This window comes from Xenopus tropicalis, chromosome 8, assembly GCF_000004195.4.
Source record: "Xenopus tropicalis strain Nigerian chromosome 8, UCB_Xtro_10.0, whole genome shotgun sequence".
In the NCBI taxonomy this organism is placed as follows: domain Eukaryota; kingdom Metazoa; phylum Chordata; class Amphibia; order Anura; family Pipidae; genus Xenopus; species Xenopus tropicalis.
Genome location: NC_030684.2, coordinates 116111883 through 116133400, shown reverse-complemented (window position 1 = coordinate 116133400; position 21518 = coordinate 116111883). Strand labels below are relative to the sequence as shown.

Below are 21518 nucleotides of genomic sequence, written 5' to 3'. Positions count from 1 at the left end.
GACAGCTGGGGAAATCAGAATACCAAAGGTACAAAGGTCTGGGGACTTGAATTGAGGCCAGGGTGGCTGACAGGATTGGGTAAATATATGTATACTATATATACGGGCAGATTTTATTTAATGATAATAACTTATGTCATGGTTTATCATGTGAAAACTTATAGATGAGATTTAATTTGAAAAGACAAACTTTTCTTTTAATTTAGTTCCACAGACTTTAATAGAGTTTTCACATGAAAAACAGTAAGTTTTTTCTGAAACAGAACTGCACCTTTAAAATTAAATCTCACCCATAAGTTTACATCTTATAAAACCATAAAATAACTTTTTCTTTGTAAACTGAATGTGGCCCATAGTGTAGCTCAGCCTGACAAGGAATTTCATCTTCTGTGTAGTGAGGTTTGTTACAGATAGTGGTCAGTAGAGGGCGCTACTGCAAATGGTTTAGGGTTTATGAAAAACAGGTGTAGTTTTTTCTTGCAATGGTAATTTTATTATGATGTCTCATTGTTATGTCATGGGAAAGGGATCCGGGCTTCTATTCTGCTGACTAAGTTAAATAAAATATAGAGAGAGAGAGATAGACAATGGGTGAGTGCAGAAAACCTCTTGTCTCGGTCAGTATGTTTTTTGTGGTCACAGCCTCACTTCATCCCTGCCTAATGGTTTAAAATTTAGTAATGTTCACAATTTTCCCTGTTTTAGTTTATACAGGAGCAGTGGCCATCTCCATGTTGTACCTCCTACCCTTCCCAGCTACAGTCAGATGATCCCAGTGGAGTCAATAAAAGGGCAACCATTTGGGGGTTTTAACCTTGAAAGCAAATAAGTTGCAGGTAAAACTCAGTCCCTTTGTTAAATGTCTATTACAGCAGTAGAATTTGTAATGAAGCAGATGAAAGTGGGTGTAGGACTGGCCGGACCTGGGATGACTGACGTAGCTGGTCAGCTTGAATATATTGCAATATATATGCACAGAATGTCTTAAAGTGGCCATACACAGTAAGATTTGCTTGCTTTGAGAGGTCGTATCAGCAGCTGAAATCTGCCTGTGTATGGCCACCTTTATGGTGAAGACACACTGAGCTAAGGTGGCCATACACGGGCCAATTGTAGCTGCCGATATCTGTCCCTTAGACCGATTCGGCAGCTTATCGGCCCGTGTAGGGGCAGGAACGACGGGCATGCCCGACCGACATCTAGCCTAAAATTGGCCAGTTATCAATCCAACAGGTTAAAAGATTTAGTCGGATCGGGAACCAACTGCGCCCATTGCCGCCGTTATAATTCGATTGTTTGGCCCCATCGTTTGATCCCTTTATAAATATATTCCTATAAAACTACATGCAATATGTCCAATGAATTGTCACTTATTTATACATATCTTTAATAAAGATTATGTTTTAAAAAAGAGCAAGTCCTCATTCTTAATGAACTTAATGTGGAAGGTATAACTGTGCCAGTAACATAGAAAACCCTGTAAAATATTATTTTAAAATGGTAGATTAAATGCAAACACCATTGAAATACCCTTGTATTGGTGTTGGCTTGGGCTGCAGTAATAAATAGTCACATGGGTTTCATTAGCCTGTGTAAATCTCCCACACTAATATACTATGGCTCTTTATTAACAGGCTGAAAGGTTTATATTCCTTTTCAGCACAGAACCTGGAGAGGAAAAAGCGTATAAAAACAGAAGAATCTGACAGCATTTCATTAAATCTGAATGAATTCTTCAACTGAAATTGCTTAAACCTCTGTATATATAATTCTCATTCAGGTTGGTCCATACCAATCACTCAGTGGTTATTTCTATGTATTCACCACCTGTACAGAAAATCCAAACATCCCTTCTGCTAACTACAACTTTCCCACCCTTCTCCCTTCATTCAAGGATATAATTATACAACATGCTGCTTTGGAACAGGCTAAAGCATTGGAGAATTTTTTATGTTTCAGTAAGCATTAACCTGTGCCCAGTGGTGTAGCTATTGAGAAAGCAGACCCTGCAAGTGCTGGGGGGCCAAGGAGGTTTGGGGCTCCCAGTGTGGTACTAACTAATGGCAAATCTTGCAAAAATTTAGGGGGCTCCAAAATTATTTTGCTGTGGAGCCCTGCGGGTTTCTGCATGTGCTTTACTGACCATCCAATCAGGAGATTGCTGTCTTCTCTAACCAGGTGGTTCCCAAAATGTGGGGCCCAAAGCGGAGGACAGGAAGCTCAGTCTGAAAGCCATTTAGCAAAAGATAAGTACCTGAATGCATATTTATGCATGTATAAATGCAATATAAATTTTGTTGGATATGCATAGAAATATACCAGAGTGACTGTTATCAACAATGTTTTCATATGTTCATTAACCTGTTATGAGTCCAACAGAATTTTGGATTCCAAAGAGGCCTGTGTTCAGAAACTCCAAAGATATCATCCATCTCATCCTTTAGATAGACCAGGGACCCCCAACCTTTCTTACTCGTGAGCCATAGTCAAATATAAAAAGACTTGGAGAGCAACACAAGCATCATAAATGTTCATGGAGGTGCCAAATAAGGGCTAAGATTGGCTATTAGGGAGCCTCTATGCACACTATCAGCTTACAGGGGGCTTTATTTGGTAGGAAATCTTGTTTTTATTCAACCAAAACTTGCCACCAAGTCAGGAATTCAAAAATAAGCATCTGCTTTGAGGCCCTGGGAGCAACATCCAAGGGGTTGGTGAGCAACATGTTGCCCCCGAGCCACTGGTTGGGGATCACTGAGATAGACTATGCAGTGTCCCTATAGGATACATTCTTTAAGGGCTTAACCAAACCATATTTACTCACCTTTGCTAAGACTCCTAATGGGTGCTGGGCCGCTAACTTTCCTCTCGTCTGACTTTGGCTGCACCTCAGTGGGAGAAGTTGGTTTGTCTTCACTTGGTTTTCTATCATAGATGTAAGATCCAGCTCCTCCAATATTAACTCCTTAGGGAAACAAATAAGGGGAGCTTTTAGTATGTGATATTTTATCCCAAAACATAAATAAATATTTCTAAACACACAATTGTAAACACCACTAGGAATGAAAATTAGTACTGCAACATATTGACTTAAAAAAAAAACTGTATGAATAGTTATGGGGTTTGAGACATAATACATTTGTCCTGCAGCTTTGTAAGCCAGCATGGACTATGTAAGGAGCCAGCTGAAACAAAACTATTTATACTCCTAGATTAAGCTGTACAGGAAGATACAGAAGAATTGCCTTTAGCATTCTGATATTCTTTAGCCAAGGTGGCACTGCGTACAGATGGGATAATGCACAGACACAAGTTTTTGGGGTCAGCATTACCAGAAGACCATCTGTGTTTAATCAGTGGGCCTCGCTCACACTTTATTCTGAAACATTGCTGCACATTAAAGCAAGTCCATACCTTTCGGTCCATACAAAGCTGCGTAACATGGCTTGTGGCAATAGGGTTTCCCATCATGCTGAAACCAAAAACAAAGACAAGTTAATGTATTGGACAGCCTAATGTTGTATGAGCTGCTCTGACAACACAGTACTGGTGCCTGTGAACTTTTTCCATATACTGGCATATGGACAACAGTCTTAATATCAGAATGTGGTGAGGGAAAATGCAATGAAGAGCCTTTTTATATGTACACAAGCTATCATGAAGGGGGGAAGACTGGTACACTGTACAACAGAACCCTTTTGAGTTGGTATTTATTGCACTTTATACATTTGTGGCATGACAAGCCCCTTCTAAAGAATATTTGCAGACTTCAGTTCAGAAAGGCTTGCTAAAAAGTGGCCTTAATGAGTCTACTTGCTGCCTCACCCACTGTTTCTGGTCCAAACATAAGGAAACAAATCAAACACAAAAATGGAGTATACATAGAATGAACAATATCTGCCATTTTAGAAATTTATTTTGGGATAGGCATAGCTGCTGAATGTATAGATGAGCCCTATATTCTGATCAAAGGGTAGCATAGGGGTATAGATTGGTCATATGACATCACTAAGCACTTTTATAAGGATATAACTTACATATTTGTTGCTTTTGTGTACTATATACTTTTATTTTAGAAACATTTAAAAGTAAATATTTAGAGTAAAATGTTTTTTTATCCAAAGTATTGGGCTCTATCTATACTAGAAACAAACAGATGTTTGTAATGAGTGAAGGCAATAGACAGTTCCATCAGTAAAACAAAGATAAAAAGACAGGATTTTGGCAATATATGGAAAGGTGTGCTTCTCTTTCATATTCTGCAGTAGAATTCGCAAATAAAGCCAGATATGAGACTTGTAAACTATTAAAAAAAAGTGACAGAATGATGTGGCAGGACAAATATTTTCGGTAGTTATGACAAAGCCATCGAGCTGAGAATCCCAACTGTGTTCTCAGGCCTATAAAGAGAGGCCAACCCATAAACCCTTGAGTCCCGGCCCTAGCAGACAGACGAGTAATCATAAAAGAGCAGTAACAGAGCCTTTCTACACTGAGCTGATGAATCTCGGCAGGTCCTTCAAACAAACAGACCATTTACTGCATATGAGTAACCAAATACTCCCTTAAAATCAAGTGAGAACTGTGAGGGTTGTGGCAGTGCAGCTGTATTATTAGAGGCACATGTACGGAAACATGGCAGGATTAGGGGGAATCTGATATTAATATATATAGAGAGAGGCCATGTTGCTTTGGTATGACCCCAGAGCTGGAGAACTTCTGTTTGGAGCAGCAGCCAAGAGCCATGCTTTCAAGGAAAGAGGATATTTTCTGCAACGTTTATGTGTGTGGTGGCCATATTGGTACCAAATGAGGAAGGTGCAGCACACAGGCATATATGTATAAATCAAATGCTGATTTTAGGGTAAAGTAGAAAGGACATTGGCCCTTGGCTCCCAGCAACACACTATGTACATGAAAGTACAAAGGTAGAAATTAGTTGTAATTCAAGGTTGGACAGATCAAGGTAGCAAGAGTCTTCCTACTTTGCCAGCCCCCCCACCTGTTTCCTATCTGTGATACTGTACAATTATCCCTGATTTTTAAAATGCTATGGTGGACACAAACTCTATCACTATAAGCCAACCCTCTTATTCAGCTACTTTTCACTGTGAGTTAACATAAATCAGACATAGAGAATAGACTAAATAGCATGTCCCGCTCAGAAGAGTATGAAGTGCAGCGTGAATAAGTGGCCTGACCAGCACCTTTAGAGCATAAAATCAGAAATATCCTTCTCATAAAAGTAGAATGATGTGTAGAACTGATGAAATATTAATTCACCTCATGGGATGCTCTTTCTGCTGCCTCAAGCATCTCAAACCTTAGTGGCAATTTAAAATGCTTTTTCAGTAAATTTGCCTTCCGCCACACACACATATATTCATGTATCCAATGTAACAGCCCTGACATCAACCCAACTGAACGCCTGTGGGATGAATTAGAAAGACAATAAGAGCCAAGCCCACCAACAGGGCCGGAACTAGGTATAGGCAGGGTAGACTGCTGCCTTGGGCAAAACTGGAAGAAAACACAATTTGGGGGGTGGGGATTTGTACAGTTCCCACTGCTCCTGCTGTTATGAACCCTCTCTGTGCATAGCAACAGAGACAGGGATATTGGCAGCAAACTGTGGTGAATAATAAGTGGGAAGGGTGCTGGCAGCCAGTGGTGGGTGTCAGCTAATGAGTGGATGGCTTTCACCAGGGGTGGTCAGGACGGAGGTTGGCTTTGGGGTGCCTTGGGTGCCGTATTGCATGGCCTATCTCTGCCCAAGAACAAAATGACAACATCTTGTAGAACAAATTCCCAGAAGAGTGGAGAGTAAGAGTGATTTTAGAGGACTTCATTTTAATAGCCTTGGTTTTGAAATTGCCTCCCACATACTTTTGGCCAAACAGAATATCTCCATGTATGCATGGAGATATACATGTATGTGTGGGTGCCTTGTTTGCACACATCTGGGTCCTTTGAGACACTTACTCAGTCCTCTAAAAGAGGTGGATAAAAAATGTACATCCTGGTATGTAAATCTGTAAGCTACCCATCCTAGCTGTCTGAATGAGTGAAGTCAGATTGACTTCTATTTATACACATCCATTTGTGCTCATTTTCAGGCCATTGTTAATAAACATAATGTTTATTTCATCATAAGCATTTACCTGTCCAAATGAACACCCCACATAGCGTTTAGGAAGATGAATTCATGTCCTGGCTTGGTACCAAGTACAAATGCTATGAACAATGGCGAGCACTCCCGCACGTATGTCTGGCTTTCAGAAAGTACATCTAATCAAAAGCCCCTTTTTATCAGGAACCAGTTGGTTACATATTATCATTCTGTTTAACAAACCCTCCTTTCTTGCCAGCAACTGCATCTTCTCTTGCTTCTATTGGCACTCACTGATTGTCCCCTTGTGAATATACATGTACAGTGTGTAGCAGCAGCTTATCTACGCTCCCTGTAAAAAGTTCCTTGACAAAGATATGGACTAATGGTTCTTTCTAGCTTCTCACTAGGTCATCCATTTATCTTTACGGATATGACATGCTGACTACTGTGCGTCAGCTTGAGCTGTCAGGAGAATATAATCCAGACACAGAAAGTGCCAAAGATAATATTTTCTCCAGTCCTGCCTCACACAGAAGCCCTTTCCAAGCCAAAATAGCAATATAAGCCATGTATTATTTTGCTCCTTGACATCAGAACTCGTTCCCCTGTCAACAAGGCCAGACTTGGGCCACAATAAAGGAAGCGGTTTAATAACCTTGAGATGCAACGGTGCTGATTTTATTGCCCCATTATGAAATATAGACCTTGAGTGAGAAATACTTCATTTATAAATGCAGAAGATGTTTTCACATCTATAAAAGAAAAATCTGGAGAATATATCCAATTACCTAGATGTCAATTGAGTCATTCATTGGCAGTGGTTACCTTTCCCAATTCTAAGTAATCTTTCTTCTTTTTCTGTATTAAATGTGATTTAACAGATACCGTCATCAGTATTATAAAGGTTTATTTATACATTACTCTACCTAACTGTGTTAAGTTGGAAATAAGCAATTGCATATTCCAAGCTATATGAACATATATAACGTAACAGAGTTGGGTCAGTTTGTTGATGAGCAACCAGCTAATGATGGTTTCCTTTTTAACAGACTCACTTCTAATAATATAACTTTTGATGCATAGATGACTCATGAGGAAATTCAAAAGAGATTGGAACATGTAAAGTCTGTGACCAGATGGTATTTATCACAGGGTACTAAATGAGCATAGCTTTGTTATTGCCAAACCCCTTATTATTTTAGGATTTTATTTCAGTCTGGCATGGCGCTGAGAGATTGGTGATTTGCTTATGTGGTACCACTGCTTAAAAAGGGATCCTGTTCTCAGCCTGAAAACTATAGGCCTGTTAGTCTGACATAAGTAGTAAGCAGGGGCGCTTCTGCCATGAGGCGAGTTGAGAAACTCGCCTCAGGCGGCAGAAGCGCCCCAGTTACAAGGGGCGGCAAAAAGCCGCTCCTGGTAACTTTAAGAGCCGAATTTCCGTTTTTTAAACCGGAAATTTGGCTCTTCTAGTGCAGAGAGCGCAAGCGATCAGACCGCAAGCGATCAGACCGCCCCCGGACCCGCTCCTGCGCTGGAGAGGTAAGCGCTGGGGAGCGGGAGGGGGGCGGCATCCAGGAGCCGCCTCATGCGGCAAGAGGGGCCCAAACGCCCCTGGTGGTAAGAAAGCTTTTGGAGGAATAATAAGGGATAAGATACTTAAATACATTTCAAACCACAGTGCTAAGAGTTTGTGCCAGTATGGTTTTATGCGTAACAGATCTTATCAGACTAATTTATTGCCTTCTCTGAGTAGGTGAGCAGGAACCTAGACCATGGGATGGCAGTGGATGTAATCTACTTTTCTACTTTGCTAGAGCTTCTGTACCACACAGAGGGTTACTGGTTAAATTGAGGAATATTGGCCTAGAATATTATATTTGTATTTGGACAGTGAACTTGCTGAATTACAAAGAGTGGTGGTAAATGGAGCTAACTTATAATTAGTTCCCTCTGATATAAAGTTCTTGTTACCAGGGCTGTGGAGTCGGAGTCGAGGAGTTGGAGGCAATTTTGGGTACCTGGAGTCAGAGTCGGAGTCGGCAAAAAATAAACCGACTCCGACTCCGACTCCTACTAAATTTAAATGGGAATAAAAAAAATAAAATAAAGCAAGTTTAAATGTCCCAATTCACAAACAGTCATAATTAATTACTTCTCTGCTGTAAGAATAAAGCCCAATGCACGCAGTGCATAAACAAACACATTGAGTGACCATGAAGCATGCTTTTCATTGACTGAATGCTTCACTAAATGGGACGTAACGCACAGTTAAGGTGCGGCAGCTCCACTGCGTCGTGTTCCTCTGTTACAGGGAACACAATGCCCACTGGGAACCTAGCCTAACTCTCACTGATAACTAATTAAGTAAAAAAAATTTGCAGGACTAGAAATACTTGTATACGTGAAGGGAATGGATAGTCATATTAAAAACAGAGGAGTTGGAGCTGTGGAGTCGGAGTCGGAAGTATCAGAAACTGAAGAGTCGGAGTCGGAGAATTTATCTACCGACTCCACAGCCCTGGTTGTTACTCTCTCAATGTGCCACTGTCTCAACAGGCTGGCTAAATACTACTTTATTTAATGTCTCCCATAGCCCTTCTATTGTGGTACAATCACATGGCAGAGTCAGTAGACCAGGGTGGTCCAGTTAGTTATCACTGATCAACTGAAATATAGCTTCTAACTATATTTCTTAGGAATTTGTGCAGCCGGAGTAACTCACCATAGATATATGTACTAAGCACTATTTAGGGCAGTGGTCCCCGATATGTGAGGACTCAGTCTGAAGGTGAGCTTAGGTGAGATATGAGGATAATTCTCATTTGTTTTCCTAGATACCTGACACCTTAGGGTCAGTGAGGGCTAGATTTATTTGCTTCCCTAAATATTCTTGAAACTATGGCAGAATGACCTGATACCTGTATCCATGGGGGTGGGCTAACCAAAGATTGGCCCTCCCAGGGGTGCTTAAACTGAAAAAGTCAGATAACTACTGGTTTAGAGTATAGTAACCCTATAGATAGACATTGCTGGGGCACTTCCCAAATGAACAGGCTGATATAGTTCAGCGTAGCTGCTGAAATCTAACACCTGATGGAAAGAAAATAAATATGACTGCAATAAGAATGAGTGGAGCAGTCAAATCAGTTCTGATAAACTGGCACATTTAAATAAGCCAAAAGGGGGGCTTAGTGGAAATGAGAACAAGAAAGGGCTGAAACAGGACACTGGTTCCAATAAGATTTCTTTAGTATATACAAATATACAGTATATCTGAATATGTCTAGAAGCTGTCAATCTTTCTCCCTATGCCTCACGTAGTCCATCTTTCCACTGTCTTATGAGGGAATGAAGTTAAAGTCATAAACGGAAATCATATAAGTTGGCTATTTTTTTTTGGACAAAAAATATTTTTTTCAGTAATAAGATATATTACACATACTTTCTGCACAGAGGCCAATTAGTTCAGTAGCGTTAATGTTCAGTATAATTTCTGTGTTTTGTACCAAGTAGTTACCATGGTTCCAGTGCAAAATAGAGCTTTTTCAAATCTTTAACAAGAGCAGTGACAGTTCCAGAAAGTAACATGAAGCCGGGGTTAGAAGCATATGAGCATTTGTAGGGTAAAATAAGGGAACATTGAAAATATTCTCCGTGGCCTTATTTATCTCTAATGCTCAGAGAGTGACTAGAGTTTGATAGATTTCTAATAGAAAATGCATCTTAGTGGAACTGTAGGTGGTGCAGGTAAATGAAGGTTAGTCATCTGTACTAAAACAGAAATCTTCAGAACATTTTCTGAAATTTCTAATGAAATAATAACATTCCATTGTGACCCTATGCCTTACATCCTGTAGACATTCAAAACATTCCAATACAGCTGAATATACAGTGAATGAATAAGGTATTTTAAGTAATGTCAGCCATCATCTTCGTCACAACTAAAGCTGGCTCTCGTTTATTTTTCTAAGTCACCCTGTGATACCTATATATTGCCCTTTTTCTATAGAACTGACTGTCAGTGTTCAACAGCTGGACTGTCTCATAAGAAGAGGTGTCCTAACTGTCATCTTGGTTGACTGACATCTCATTGGCACTGGCAATATGTGCCCGCCCCACCCTAGCTGATGCTATGGAAATATCTACAGACCTGTTGTGCATAATCACATTGGGTGAGGCATTTTGGAGGAGCCATCTACTGAGCTTAATTAGAAGGCTTTTTGCTTATTTTCAGATGCAGAAATACATGGGTTAGCTCAAGAAAAAAATAACCATTATTAACTATTAAAAGTGCTTCAAGCTTCAGCAGAACAATATGCATCTTAAGATGTGCAACACATCTTAATATGCACAAAAACTTGAACAACCAAAGGCTTCGACATCTCCAATCGAAATATAATGAATGATTAAATATAATGAAGATTAAATTTAAAGATTACATTTGAAATGTAGGAAGTTCATTATCAGACATTTGTTTGAATGAACATAAAACAATTATCATGATTTGTCATTTTGGTTATTTATAAGAAATTCAGTGACATAATAACAATAAATTATCACCCAATTTTTTTTAGTTTTGCCTTTCCAAACTGTCCAAACAATTCCAATTTTTTACAGCCTAGAACTGTTCTTGAGTTTTAAAGATTACATGTGAAGGCAGTGAGCAGAAAACCTCCTCACCAAAAATCCAAGAATATATTTATATATTTTTCTTCTTTAAATGTAATAGTGTGTATTCTTTTATTCTATTCTAAATAGTTTTTATATATTTTTATATTTGTTTTTTATCTAAATTTTGGTCTTCAACCCAACTGAGCCATATGAAAAATATTAGACAACTCGTTGCCGGGTGGGATTTATTTTTTTATCTAAATGATTAAACACCACATTGAGCAAGGATTGTATGCTGAAAATATCTCAGATATCTGTTCAAATCCTTCTTTTTTTTTTTAAATATGGTGCTGAGTTGAAACTCTTGGGAACCACCTGTTCCCAGACTGAAACAATCTTCTTATTGTCAAGGAGATGGAAATATAGAGTTTCTATGGCAACCAAACATGGCATGGAGACATGGAGCAGTTTTTTTTTTTGCAATTTGCAACCACACAAGGGATGGAAGATGGTAATGATTCAGGATCAGCAGCAACACAGCTGAACATTCGCAGCCATGACTGAATCGCTTCCAAGGAAGCAATAGAAATTGTAATAAAGCTTATCCAAGAAAGGTGGTAATTATGGCTTTTATGTAAATTATTAGGTTCTAAGGCCAGAATCATTTTGCTAAACTGAAAAAACTTGTGCAAGTATAAAATATTATACATACACACCATCAACAATTCGGTTCCAGACATAATAGATACATGTATATATCTATCAAATGAAAACAATGTTGGGCACCCTTGCGAGTCTGTGCTTTAGGTACCTCTAGGGGGGTAAAGGTTTTGCCAACCTTTAATGTATGTATGTCCCCTGGGAAGGTTATGGACAACTAAGTATTGGTCCAGAATTACAGTTGGGAAGGGGAGATGTTTCCCATTCCTGGGTGAAGAGTGTCAGGGTTATAAAAGGGAAAATTGCCATATGTTCTTTTACTTTTGGTCCCCACTTGCTAAGGAGGTGGTGTGCTGAAGGGCCTACGTTATGTATAAATCATATTTAGAACCTGACGCGTTTCGTGCCTCCAATGGGCACCTAATCATATGCCTACAATTAAGTGCCCATGGGAGGTACAAAACACTTCAGGCTATAAATATAATTTGATTTAAAGAAAGTAAACAACTTCTTCAAGTCTTTTTTCTGCTGGTCTAAATCTTCTCCACTTGCTGAAGGTCTGATCAATGTGCACTCTACCACCTTTAACAGTGGTAATCTTATACTTAAAGCCATATTACACTGGAATATTACTTGATTGTGATTTATGTATTAGGCTCTTTGGGCCTGATTCACTAAAGGGCGATAAAACGTGCGCTATTTTTATTGTGCGCTAAAATTTTTACCGCGGCTTAATTTTGGCAATTTTTCGCACGATTCACTATAAGCATACTCGCGCTTTTTTACGCGCGATATTGCATGCGTTATTTAACTCGCGAAGACTATTTCTATGCGGTATTTGCTGGTACATGTGCTAAATTACGCCCGCGAATAGTCGCCGCATATGAATGGTAGCTTAGAAATAGTGTATAAAAATTTTCGCCGCATATAAATGGTGTATATAAATATTAGCCACATATAAATGGTATCATATAAATAGTAGATGCTTATAAATAGTAGCCACTAGTGATGAGCAAATGTGTTCTGGTTTCTTTAGTGAAAAATTAGCAAATCTTTCGAAAGATCCACGAAACGGCAAAAATGTTGTGCGGGCAAAAAAATTGTTGCTGTGACTATTATTTTTTGACGCTTGTATAAATTTTTGTATGTGCGGTGAATTTTTGCATGGCGAATTTTTTCATGCGTTTTGCCATTGGCGGATTGTTTTGCGAAACGCATGAAAAAATCCGCCGCAAAAAAATTCAACGCACGTTCAAAAATTCGCTGCAAATCCATGCTTGGCGAAACATTTCATCACTTGTAGCCAAATATAAATAGTCGCGCAAATGAACACACGCCATGTTAGCCATACACGCCAATACTTGCAGAAAATTACTGTATTAAAAATGAACATTTCTCTGCAAACTGGCGGCTGCGTCACTCTAGGGGAAACACATACTTGAATAAATAACACTGTAAGTCCATATTTTATTGCAAAAAATCATTTACTGTACTTTTGTATAATTTTTCGCCTGCCTGTAGTATGTGTTAATTTTCGCATAGCCGAATGTGATATTTAGCGCGCAAAAGTTATATTGAATCATGCGATCGTATTCTTTTCAGAGCGGAAATTAACGCATGCGGTAAAACTAGTGCGAGAAATAACCCATGCGAAAATGGCGATTTTTCGCACGCGATAATACTATGGTGAATCGCGCGCAAATTGTTTTGCGCTTTTTAACGCAAAAAAGCGTGCGATAATTTTTATCGCACTTTAGTGAATCAGGCCCTTTATGTGTAGAAAGTGTTGTAAAAGCTCACTCTAGAAGAGAGAGACGGGAACAGGGTAGTTAGTAGTGGAGATGAAGATGAGCTTTGCCTAGTGCTGGGGATTGTTTGACCAGTGAATATTACCTCTCGCGTGCTGTGAACACTATAGCTGAAACGTAAGATTAACATCTGAGGGGTGAAAGTATTTGAAGTAACTGAAAAGTGACTGATGCCTGTACCATCATATCAGCACCTGCTAAAGAAATTGTGAAGCTATTCCATCAATTAAATGTTTCATTTGTTTTTTAAGATCCACTGGCACCCAATTAATTTTTGGGATTAAGTTTTGTGTGTGACATTAGTGTGGATTACTCTTCCTCCAACAGAACAGCAAGGGCCTACATGAAAAGAAAGAGTCTATGTAACCGTTTTCTACCACACCATTCATTACACTGACATCCCAGTTCTTCAAGAACCCATTATTTAAGGAGATGGAAAGGTAAAAACTTTATCAGAAGCTTTATCAGAAATATCTATGTAAATGCAGCCATAAGCACTCACTGAAACACTGCACTGAGTCCTCTATCAAAAGAAACAGAATTTCTTGTCTCCTTTTTTGTAAACATGTTCTTTGGGTATCTGACTTCCTCTCTCAGAAAAATCCTTCATTTCGGGGGCCAGAGTCTACGCAGTTCTCTTCTCTCTCCCCTCTCCTCCTTCCCCCTCCCATAAGAATTCATAAAACTCACTCCCCCCACCCTTAGAAATGTGTGATCTGAGCTACAAGGTTAGAGCTGCAACAGGAAGCTACTTAAAATGGCAGCTGCAAACTAGAAAGCTTCTAGGGCTCTTTACACTTTAGGTATGGTAATGCTTTCTGCAGAATAAATATATTGTTTTAGGTGGCACTAATGTGACAAATTTATTGGCAGTAAAATACCAAACTGACTTTCCTTCTCCTTTAAGTCTTTCAGGCTTTATTAAGTCTCTTGGTGATGCCTTCACAGGCTTTCCTGATTACCCTGTGTATCAAAGGCAGAGCTAAGGGAAACAAGAGAAAGGATACATATGGAAGCTGGGTAGGGGATAAGTAAACAGTCACTAAGATGGGGCTGTAAATGTGGGAGCCTCTACATGTGAGAGTAGTGGCTATAGCTAGTGCTTGGCTCCCAAATATATATTTGAAAGAAATGTAGTTACAATATATATATATAGTACCGATAATATAATGACAGTTAGTACCAGTCATTGCAACACTGTGGTCACGGACTGGATTCCAGGCAGGGTGCAATCTGCAAGGTTTGCATGTTCTCCTCATGTTTGTGTGGGTTTCCTTCAACGCATTTCAAAAATATATTGGAAGGTTAATGGGCTCCTGATAATACTGACCCATGTGTGAATGAATTAGGCACCTAAGACTGAAGGCTCCCCCGAGGCAGGGACTGATGTAAATGATGTATCTCTGCTATGGAATATGACGGAACTATATAAATATGGTAATAATAATAGATTGGGAGGTTAGTTTTACAGTTAGTGAGAGCTTAAAGGAGAACTATACTCCCAAACAATATAGGTCTCTATAAAAATATATTGCATAAAACAGCTCATATGTAAAACCCTGCTTCACCTAAATAAACCATTTTCATAAAAATATACGTTTTATTAGTATGTGCTATTGGGTGCTCCTAAATAGAAAATTGCTATTTTAAGTATTAAGGGGCACCTCCTGGGATCATATGATTCACGGTGCACACAAACAAACCAAAATCACACATACATGCTAGCTCTCATCAGCCAATAAATGGGCAGAACTGTGTCTTTTACTTCCACACTTCTTCCTGTTACAGTCAGAGCTGCAGTATTTCCTGTCAGGTGATCTCTGAGGGAGCACATAGATCATCATGTCCATCAGGGAAAAGATTTAAAAGGACAAAACTTACTAATATTTATTTATTTATATATTTTACTAATATTTATTCTAGATTAGTAATATTCTTTATAAGCCATTTAATATGATATAAACTATGTGCTGGATCAGTGTCGGACTGGCCCCCATGGATACCAGGAAAATTCCAGGTAGTCCCAGGTGTCAGTGGGCCCTCCTGCTTCTAGCCATTTGGCCTAATTCATGGTCATTACTTATTTTTCTATGGAAACAAAGCAACTAAATATATAGAAAAATAGATTATAGTATGTAAGATAAAAAAAACTAGGAAACTAGGAAAATATAGAGACCAAGTAAGAAAGGTATGAAAAATAGTTTGGAGAGTGGGCCTATGGTCTAAGGTTTTCTGGTCCAACACTGTGCTGGATAATTATTCATTCTGGGGGTATAGTTTGCCTTTATGCTTCACAGGAGGCTGTGACAAATGGCCCCCTGTAAAGTAGGTCTGAAGACATAAGGTGTATATGGCCCTGTTGTATATAGAAAGCACCAGGCAATTCATACGTCAACTGTCAAGCACATCAGCAGAAAGCACCTCCCATGGATAAAAAAATACATTTTGCAACTTCAACTGAGCCAGTTCTTTCCTAAAAAGTTCACTTTAATTGGTGTTTTGTCGCAGCAGTTAGGAAATGGATTCTGAAGCTGTGATTCCATGTGTGTATATAGACTTACCTCAGCATGTCCGCCAGGATTAAGGGTCTTGTTACAACGCTCGCACTTCAGACAAAATTTATGCCAGTCCTTCCCCAGGGAGGTGACTTTTTCGGCTGCGTAAGAGAAAAGAAAGATTTAATGGAACAGACAGCTTGTTTTTCTGTGTTAGATACATCATCCCTATAAGGTTACTGCCATGAAAGTTGGCGTGGGGGCTGAACAAAATACAGTCTTGAAAGCTAAAATACTAACATTATTCTCACTCACAGACAATTTACGTTGAAATGGCAAAATATAGGCATTCCGAAACTGTATAAAGAGCAGTGGCATCTGTACAGGGAAAATTATTCCATTCAATCAATCCTGTGTTAAAGCACAATGAGCAAAATGAATCCTTTTAAGGAGAAATACAGAGAAAAATGGACAGAACTCTTGCCATAAAAAAGTAAACTGTAAAGGAGATTTCAGAATTTACAGAATTAACTTGATGGGCTTTGAGAGTATTTAGTATACCTGCAACCTGTTTATACCAACACTGCCTATATATACTGTAACTGTGGTAAGTGGTTTCTTTTGGAGAAAAGGCTATAGTTCTGGCCACAGTGGTCCCTAGCTCAAAGAGATGTATGAAATCCTTATCTAGCTTAACCTTATAAAGGCAAGAAAGCCCAAGTCATCACAGAAGAGTGGCAACTGTGCCTCCATTAAAACAAGGTTTATCAATGGCTGGAAAAAAAAATCCTTTTTAGGACTTGATATTTTCCCATTTAACGTTTTTTGACTTCCAGAAGCATTGGAAGGTTTTTAATGATTTTGCATATTTATCCAAGATGATACCAGTGTCAGTTCAGCAGAATGGGTTTGCCTGCTTTAAGCAGCACTGAGCTCTATCACCCATCCGAATCCCCTTACTCCCCAATGCAAATTAAAGATGGAGAAAGGTTTCACTCACTCTCTGTGCTAAAGCATTTAGTTCTATTGAGGAGACTAAATTGTTAAATCTAAAAAGATCATTAATTGTTTATGAAGTGGAAACTATTGTTACAAATTGGTAATATTTACCACCTTGATAATCTTCCCAAAAGATACATGGGAGCATATTTCTAATTGCTCGAGCCTGCCAGTTTTTAAACTTCCACAAACACAAGCCCCACTGACCCAGACCTCCCCCCTGACCTTCCCTCCACCATTTATGGCTGCACAGGAGAGTACAAGGTACATACATGGGATAAAGTTCACATGACTGGGACGACCGGGTGTGGCGGCCCCTGAGGTGGCAGTCATGGTGGACCTTGGTGCCCCCAGTCCAATGCGGCCAGAAATCCAGCATGAGTTAGGAACCATATGCGGGGTTTCTACGCTGGGTTTTCCTGAAGGCCTGAGCAATCATGAATAGGGCCCCCCTGTGTCATGCATTTCTATAGCATGAATTATCTTTTATATCCAGGAGGAAAATTTTGAAAAGTTTTAGAATGTCAGGGAATGTCTGCAGTAAACAATGCAAAATTTTATCAGCAGGAACACTGCTCTTTAATAGAGCGGTGCATGAATTTTAATTAATGGGATCTGCCCCCAGACCGTTGGAGGAATGTGGGAGGAGGCTGTGACTAGTATAGGAGCCAATAAATTCCAGTATTTTATTCAAATAAGTCCCCTCTCATGTAATATTTTCACAGATTGTGTATTTACAGATATAATCTGTTTGCAGAATGGAGTTTACTTTAATTATGTGTTTGGTATTCCTGTCAAGATTGATGGATTTTCTGAGGCTTGGTTAAGTGGATGCTTTCAGACGTTGTGTCCCATATTCAGATTTTCCATTAAGTACAAGTTATTTCTACTTAGCCACATCTTCCAGACACTCGGGCTGACACAAACGCATAGGGTGTAACCTTGGCTGCATCTGGCAGCCTCCTTTCTTCATTGTCTGTTGATGTGCTATAAAAAGCCTTTTTATGGAAAAAATGACCATATTTCCTGCAGACTCTATAAATATCTCCCAAAGTTCCTGCTCATATAAAATGTGCTTTATTCTCACTACGCTCCGCTGCCTGTTTCAGGTCATGCAGCACGGCACAAAGATATCAGGTCAATAGGGTTTCTAACTTAGGGAAGCATCATTCTCCGTTTGACAACTGAATAGACTTCTTGAATCATTTTACACAGGGCACTGCCAGGTTTCGGCGCTGGTCTCAGCTGACAGGGTTTCTATGGGCCGGAGCATTGTGTTTTGTGCAGGAAAGTCATTTCGATGTTTGCTTAGGTGCAACAGATCTTGATATCTTGCCTTACTTGGAGCACAAAAATAGTTAGATAGACAATTAGTTGCACTACGCACAGTGGTGATTTAATAATTCAGCTGTCTGTTGAATGGTGCATTCCACGGAACAACAACAATCTCTGGCATTAAGAAATTACTTAATACATTCAGTGCACTATATCTTTACTAAGAGCATGGCTGATGTGTTGCTACTAGGGATTTCATCAACTAATACAATAATTATTTATGCCCCAACTATAAAATCATGACATTAACTTGCCTCCTTGGACAACAAGCCACCCAGAAATATAGACAACAAGCCACCCAGTGCAAATACTATGCCTACTAATTGGTGAGAAATTACACATGCAGTGTAAGGTGCAGAAGGAGCAAGGGAACCCGGTATATAACTATATATATGCAGGGCTGCAAATATACAGTACCTTGCTCTCCTCCTAGTGACCATGGTATTTCATGCTTGTAAGGATAAGAGATGTGGACACCCATAGGCCACCCACTTACCACACCTTACATAAAAGGTACAAATTGTGAGCAAAAATGTGCCACTTTCCATCAGTCATAAGGGTACATAAAAATACATGCATACATTGCTTATTGCTCAATTCCGTATTTAATGCTTACAGGACTGCCATTGTGTCTTGTTACCACTTGCACTTCTCCAAGTGCATGTGGAATTGCTTGCCAGTATGGAGAATGTATGTGGACACCCATAGGGCACCCACTCAACACCCCTTAGAGAAGAAGAGAAGTTATAACCACCTTTGCTCCACTGATTGTCAGGTACAAATGTTTGTGACTCAGACACAAAGGGCACATTTGAAGCTATGTAGATATGGGAATATCAGAGGTAGGCAGGGTAGGGCATGTGTTCTGTTGTGTCTAAGTGCAATTTTAAAAAACGAGAGGAGATCGAAGAGGCTTTTATGATGAAAGGATATAGCTGGATACTGTGCTGTGGGAAATATCATAGGAGGAAAAATAAGTTGACTTAAAAGTAGAGTGTAGTGAGAAGGACAGTGGTCCAAGCCCCAATGAGGACTTCAAGTTGTGAGAAGGTTTCATTCAGGAAAGAAACAAAGGAGCACTTACTGTAGACAGGTAGGACTAGATCCAGAAGGGTGCTCTACCCCAGCGTTTTTCAACCACTGATGTTGCCTGGTGTGCCGTAGGCAGGGCCGCAATTTTTACTTTCAAAGGGGGCCCGGCGATGCTACAGTTTTTCTTAGTAGCTCGGGCCCCCTTTAATAAAATCCGGGCCCTGTCATTGGTTGCGCCCCGTGTGTACGGGTGACGTCAGTACGCATGGGGCGCAACGTTATAAAAGGGCCTGTGTGCGGTCGCGTGTAGGCAGAAGTGCAGAGGCGGCGCGCGTGAGGGGAAGATGCTGCTGAAGCCGCCGAAGAGCAGAAGTAAAATGCTGCTGGGCACCAATGTATTAGGGGGGGCCACGGGGCACACTGACTTATGGGGGCACTGCTGCTGGGCACCAATGTACTAGGGGGGCTGGCTCTTGGCACCAATGTACTGGGGGGCACTGCTGCTGGGCACCAATGTACTAGGGGGGCACTGCTCTTGGCACCAATGTACTAGGGCGGCACTGCTGCTGGGCACCAATGTACTAGGGGGGCATTGCTCTTGGCACCAATGTACTAGGGGGGCACTGCTGCTGGGCACCAGTGTACTAGGGGGGCACTGCTGCTGGGCACAGAGTTACATTTTTTAACATTTTCTAATGGTGGTGTGCCTCGTGATTTTTTTCATGAAACAAGTGTGCCTTTGCCCAAAAAAGGTTGAAAAACACTGCTCTACCCTGTATGCCAAGGGTGGGTAGGATGCTGTGGGGAGTATTAGTATGGAAATTTGTCTTTAAAATTTAACAGTCAGAAGTCACTGAAGCATTTGGGGCAGTTCCCAATTACCTCAAGTAATGCTCTGCAGTTCCAAAGCACCTCTAGAGATACCAAGTCAAGTGTGTTTTCCAAGGTTCAAGTTTAGGTTGTCTGTGATGTGTGTGTCTATAACAGGGACTCTATTGTCAAATGTGCTGGATAGTTCCATCTGATAATATTTAACCGCTGAATTTAGGCAGGAAATTTTCAGGAATTTTTATTCAGATCTGCAGTGACCCATTAGGCCCAGGTACACCCACAGTCAGATCAAAATCACACCCCTTTTAGTATACTACATCCTCCGTTTGGGTACAAAGTGCAAACAGTTTGCTATACAATGCTATGTATACATACCCTTCATTTATTACATAATCGGTACTTGCTGTAAAAGGGGTTTTCCCCTTTTAAAGTGGACCTGTCACCCAGACATAAAAATCTGTTTAATAAAAGCCCTTTTCAAATTAAACAAGAAACCCCAAATCATTTTTTTATTAACACATCCATACCAATGATAAAAGCATTTAAAAATCCCAGCTGTCAATCATATATTGCTTGCCCCGCCTCTATGCCTTAGGGGTGGGGCAGAGAGTTACTTTCACTTTTAATTCAGAACTTCTTAGATGTCACTGCACTCCTCACATTCCCCCTCTCTCCTCACCATGTAACTGTGTAACCAGTGCATGGATACGGGCACCAGGTCCCCCCATACTGGCACACAAACAAGATTTTGGCAGGATGCAATGCCTGCTTTGATAAGTGTCCACAAAATGGAGCCTGCCTGCTTGCTGCAATTGTGAATTCCAAGGCTGAAGAAAATTAAGATTAAAATAATTTATACAGTGTAAGTAAAGTTTATTTTGCTTGAGAAACACATTAGAAAACAATTTTGAATTATTTCTTAAGGTGACAGGTCCCATTTAAGCCTTAATTGACTGACTATAATCTCTTAAAATGAAATGTACATAATATAATATTAGGGATGCACTTCACACACACTTCTATTTAACCCTTCCATTGCATATGCAAATTAAAATTCGATTTGGTATTCGGCCAATTCTTTTATGAAGGATTCGGCTGAACCCAAAAAAATACTGGATTTGATGCATTCCTTTATAATACAAAATAATATAATAAGAATATATACTCTCTCCTGTTAGTTGTGTGACCTTAAAAAAGGCATTGTGCATTTATATGTTTCTTCAAAGACTTTAATACCTTTTTAATACACAAAAGCCATGAATCAGTGCTTAGTGATATTTTGTGATAGACATTGAATTGTTTATTATAATAAATAATGTACCACCTGTTATTATATATTAGGAAATTAGAAGTCACCTTGGTGTTCCGTGACCTATATATGGGCATGGAACTCTTTGGTGACTCATAATATCCTTATATTTCACAATAAATTATTCACTATATACTTTACAAAAGAGGGTACACTATTTCCAATAAAGATCTAAAATGTGACGTGGTGAATAGCTAAAATTGTAGATGCTCTTTGTTTGTTACACAGGTCTGACTACTCAAAGGTCCAAAGGCTAACTCTGCAAGTGGTTTCCAACCGACCTTGAAGTTCTATTAACCCTCCCCTCATGCTTGTATCTCTGG

At 39.7% G+C, this 21518-nt stretch overlaps 1 protein-coding gene across 3 annotated transcripts in view; it reads right to left on the bottom strand.

Annotated features, from left to right (window-relative positions):
- crip2 (cysteine-rich protein 2) overlaps positions 1-21518 on the bottom strand; it is a 58093-nt gene that overhangs the window by 12424 nt on the left and 24151 nt on the right. For all 3 annotated transcript variants that reach the window (XM_012968693.3, XM_012968694.3, NM_001079267.1), the window contains 3 exon segments: positions 15756-15850; positions 3415-3472; positions 2825-2965 (listed from right to left, as the gene is read on the bottom strand). In XM_012968693.3, the coding sequence (XP_012824147.1) occupies positions 2825-2965; positions 3415-3472; positions 15756-15850 (294 nt within the window).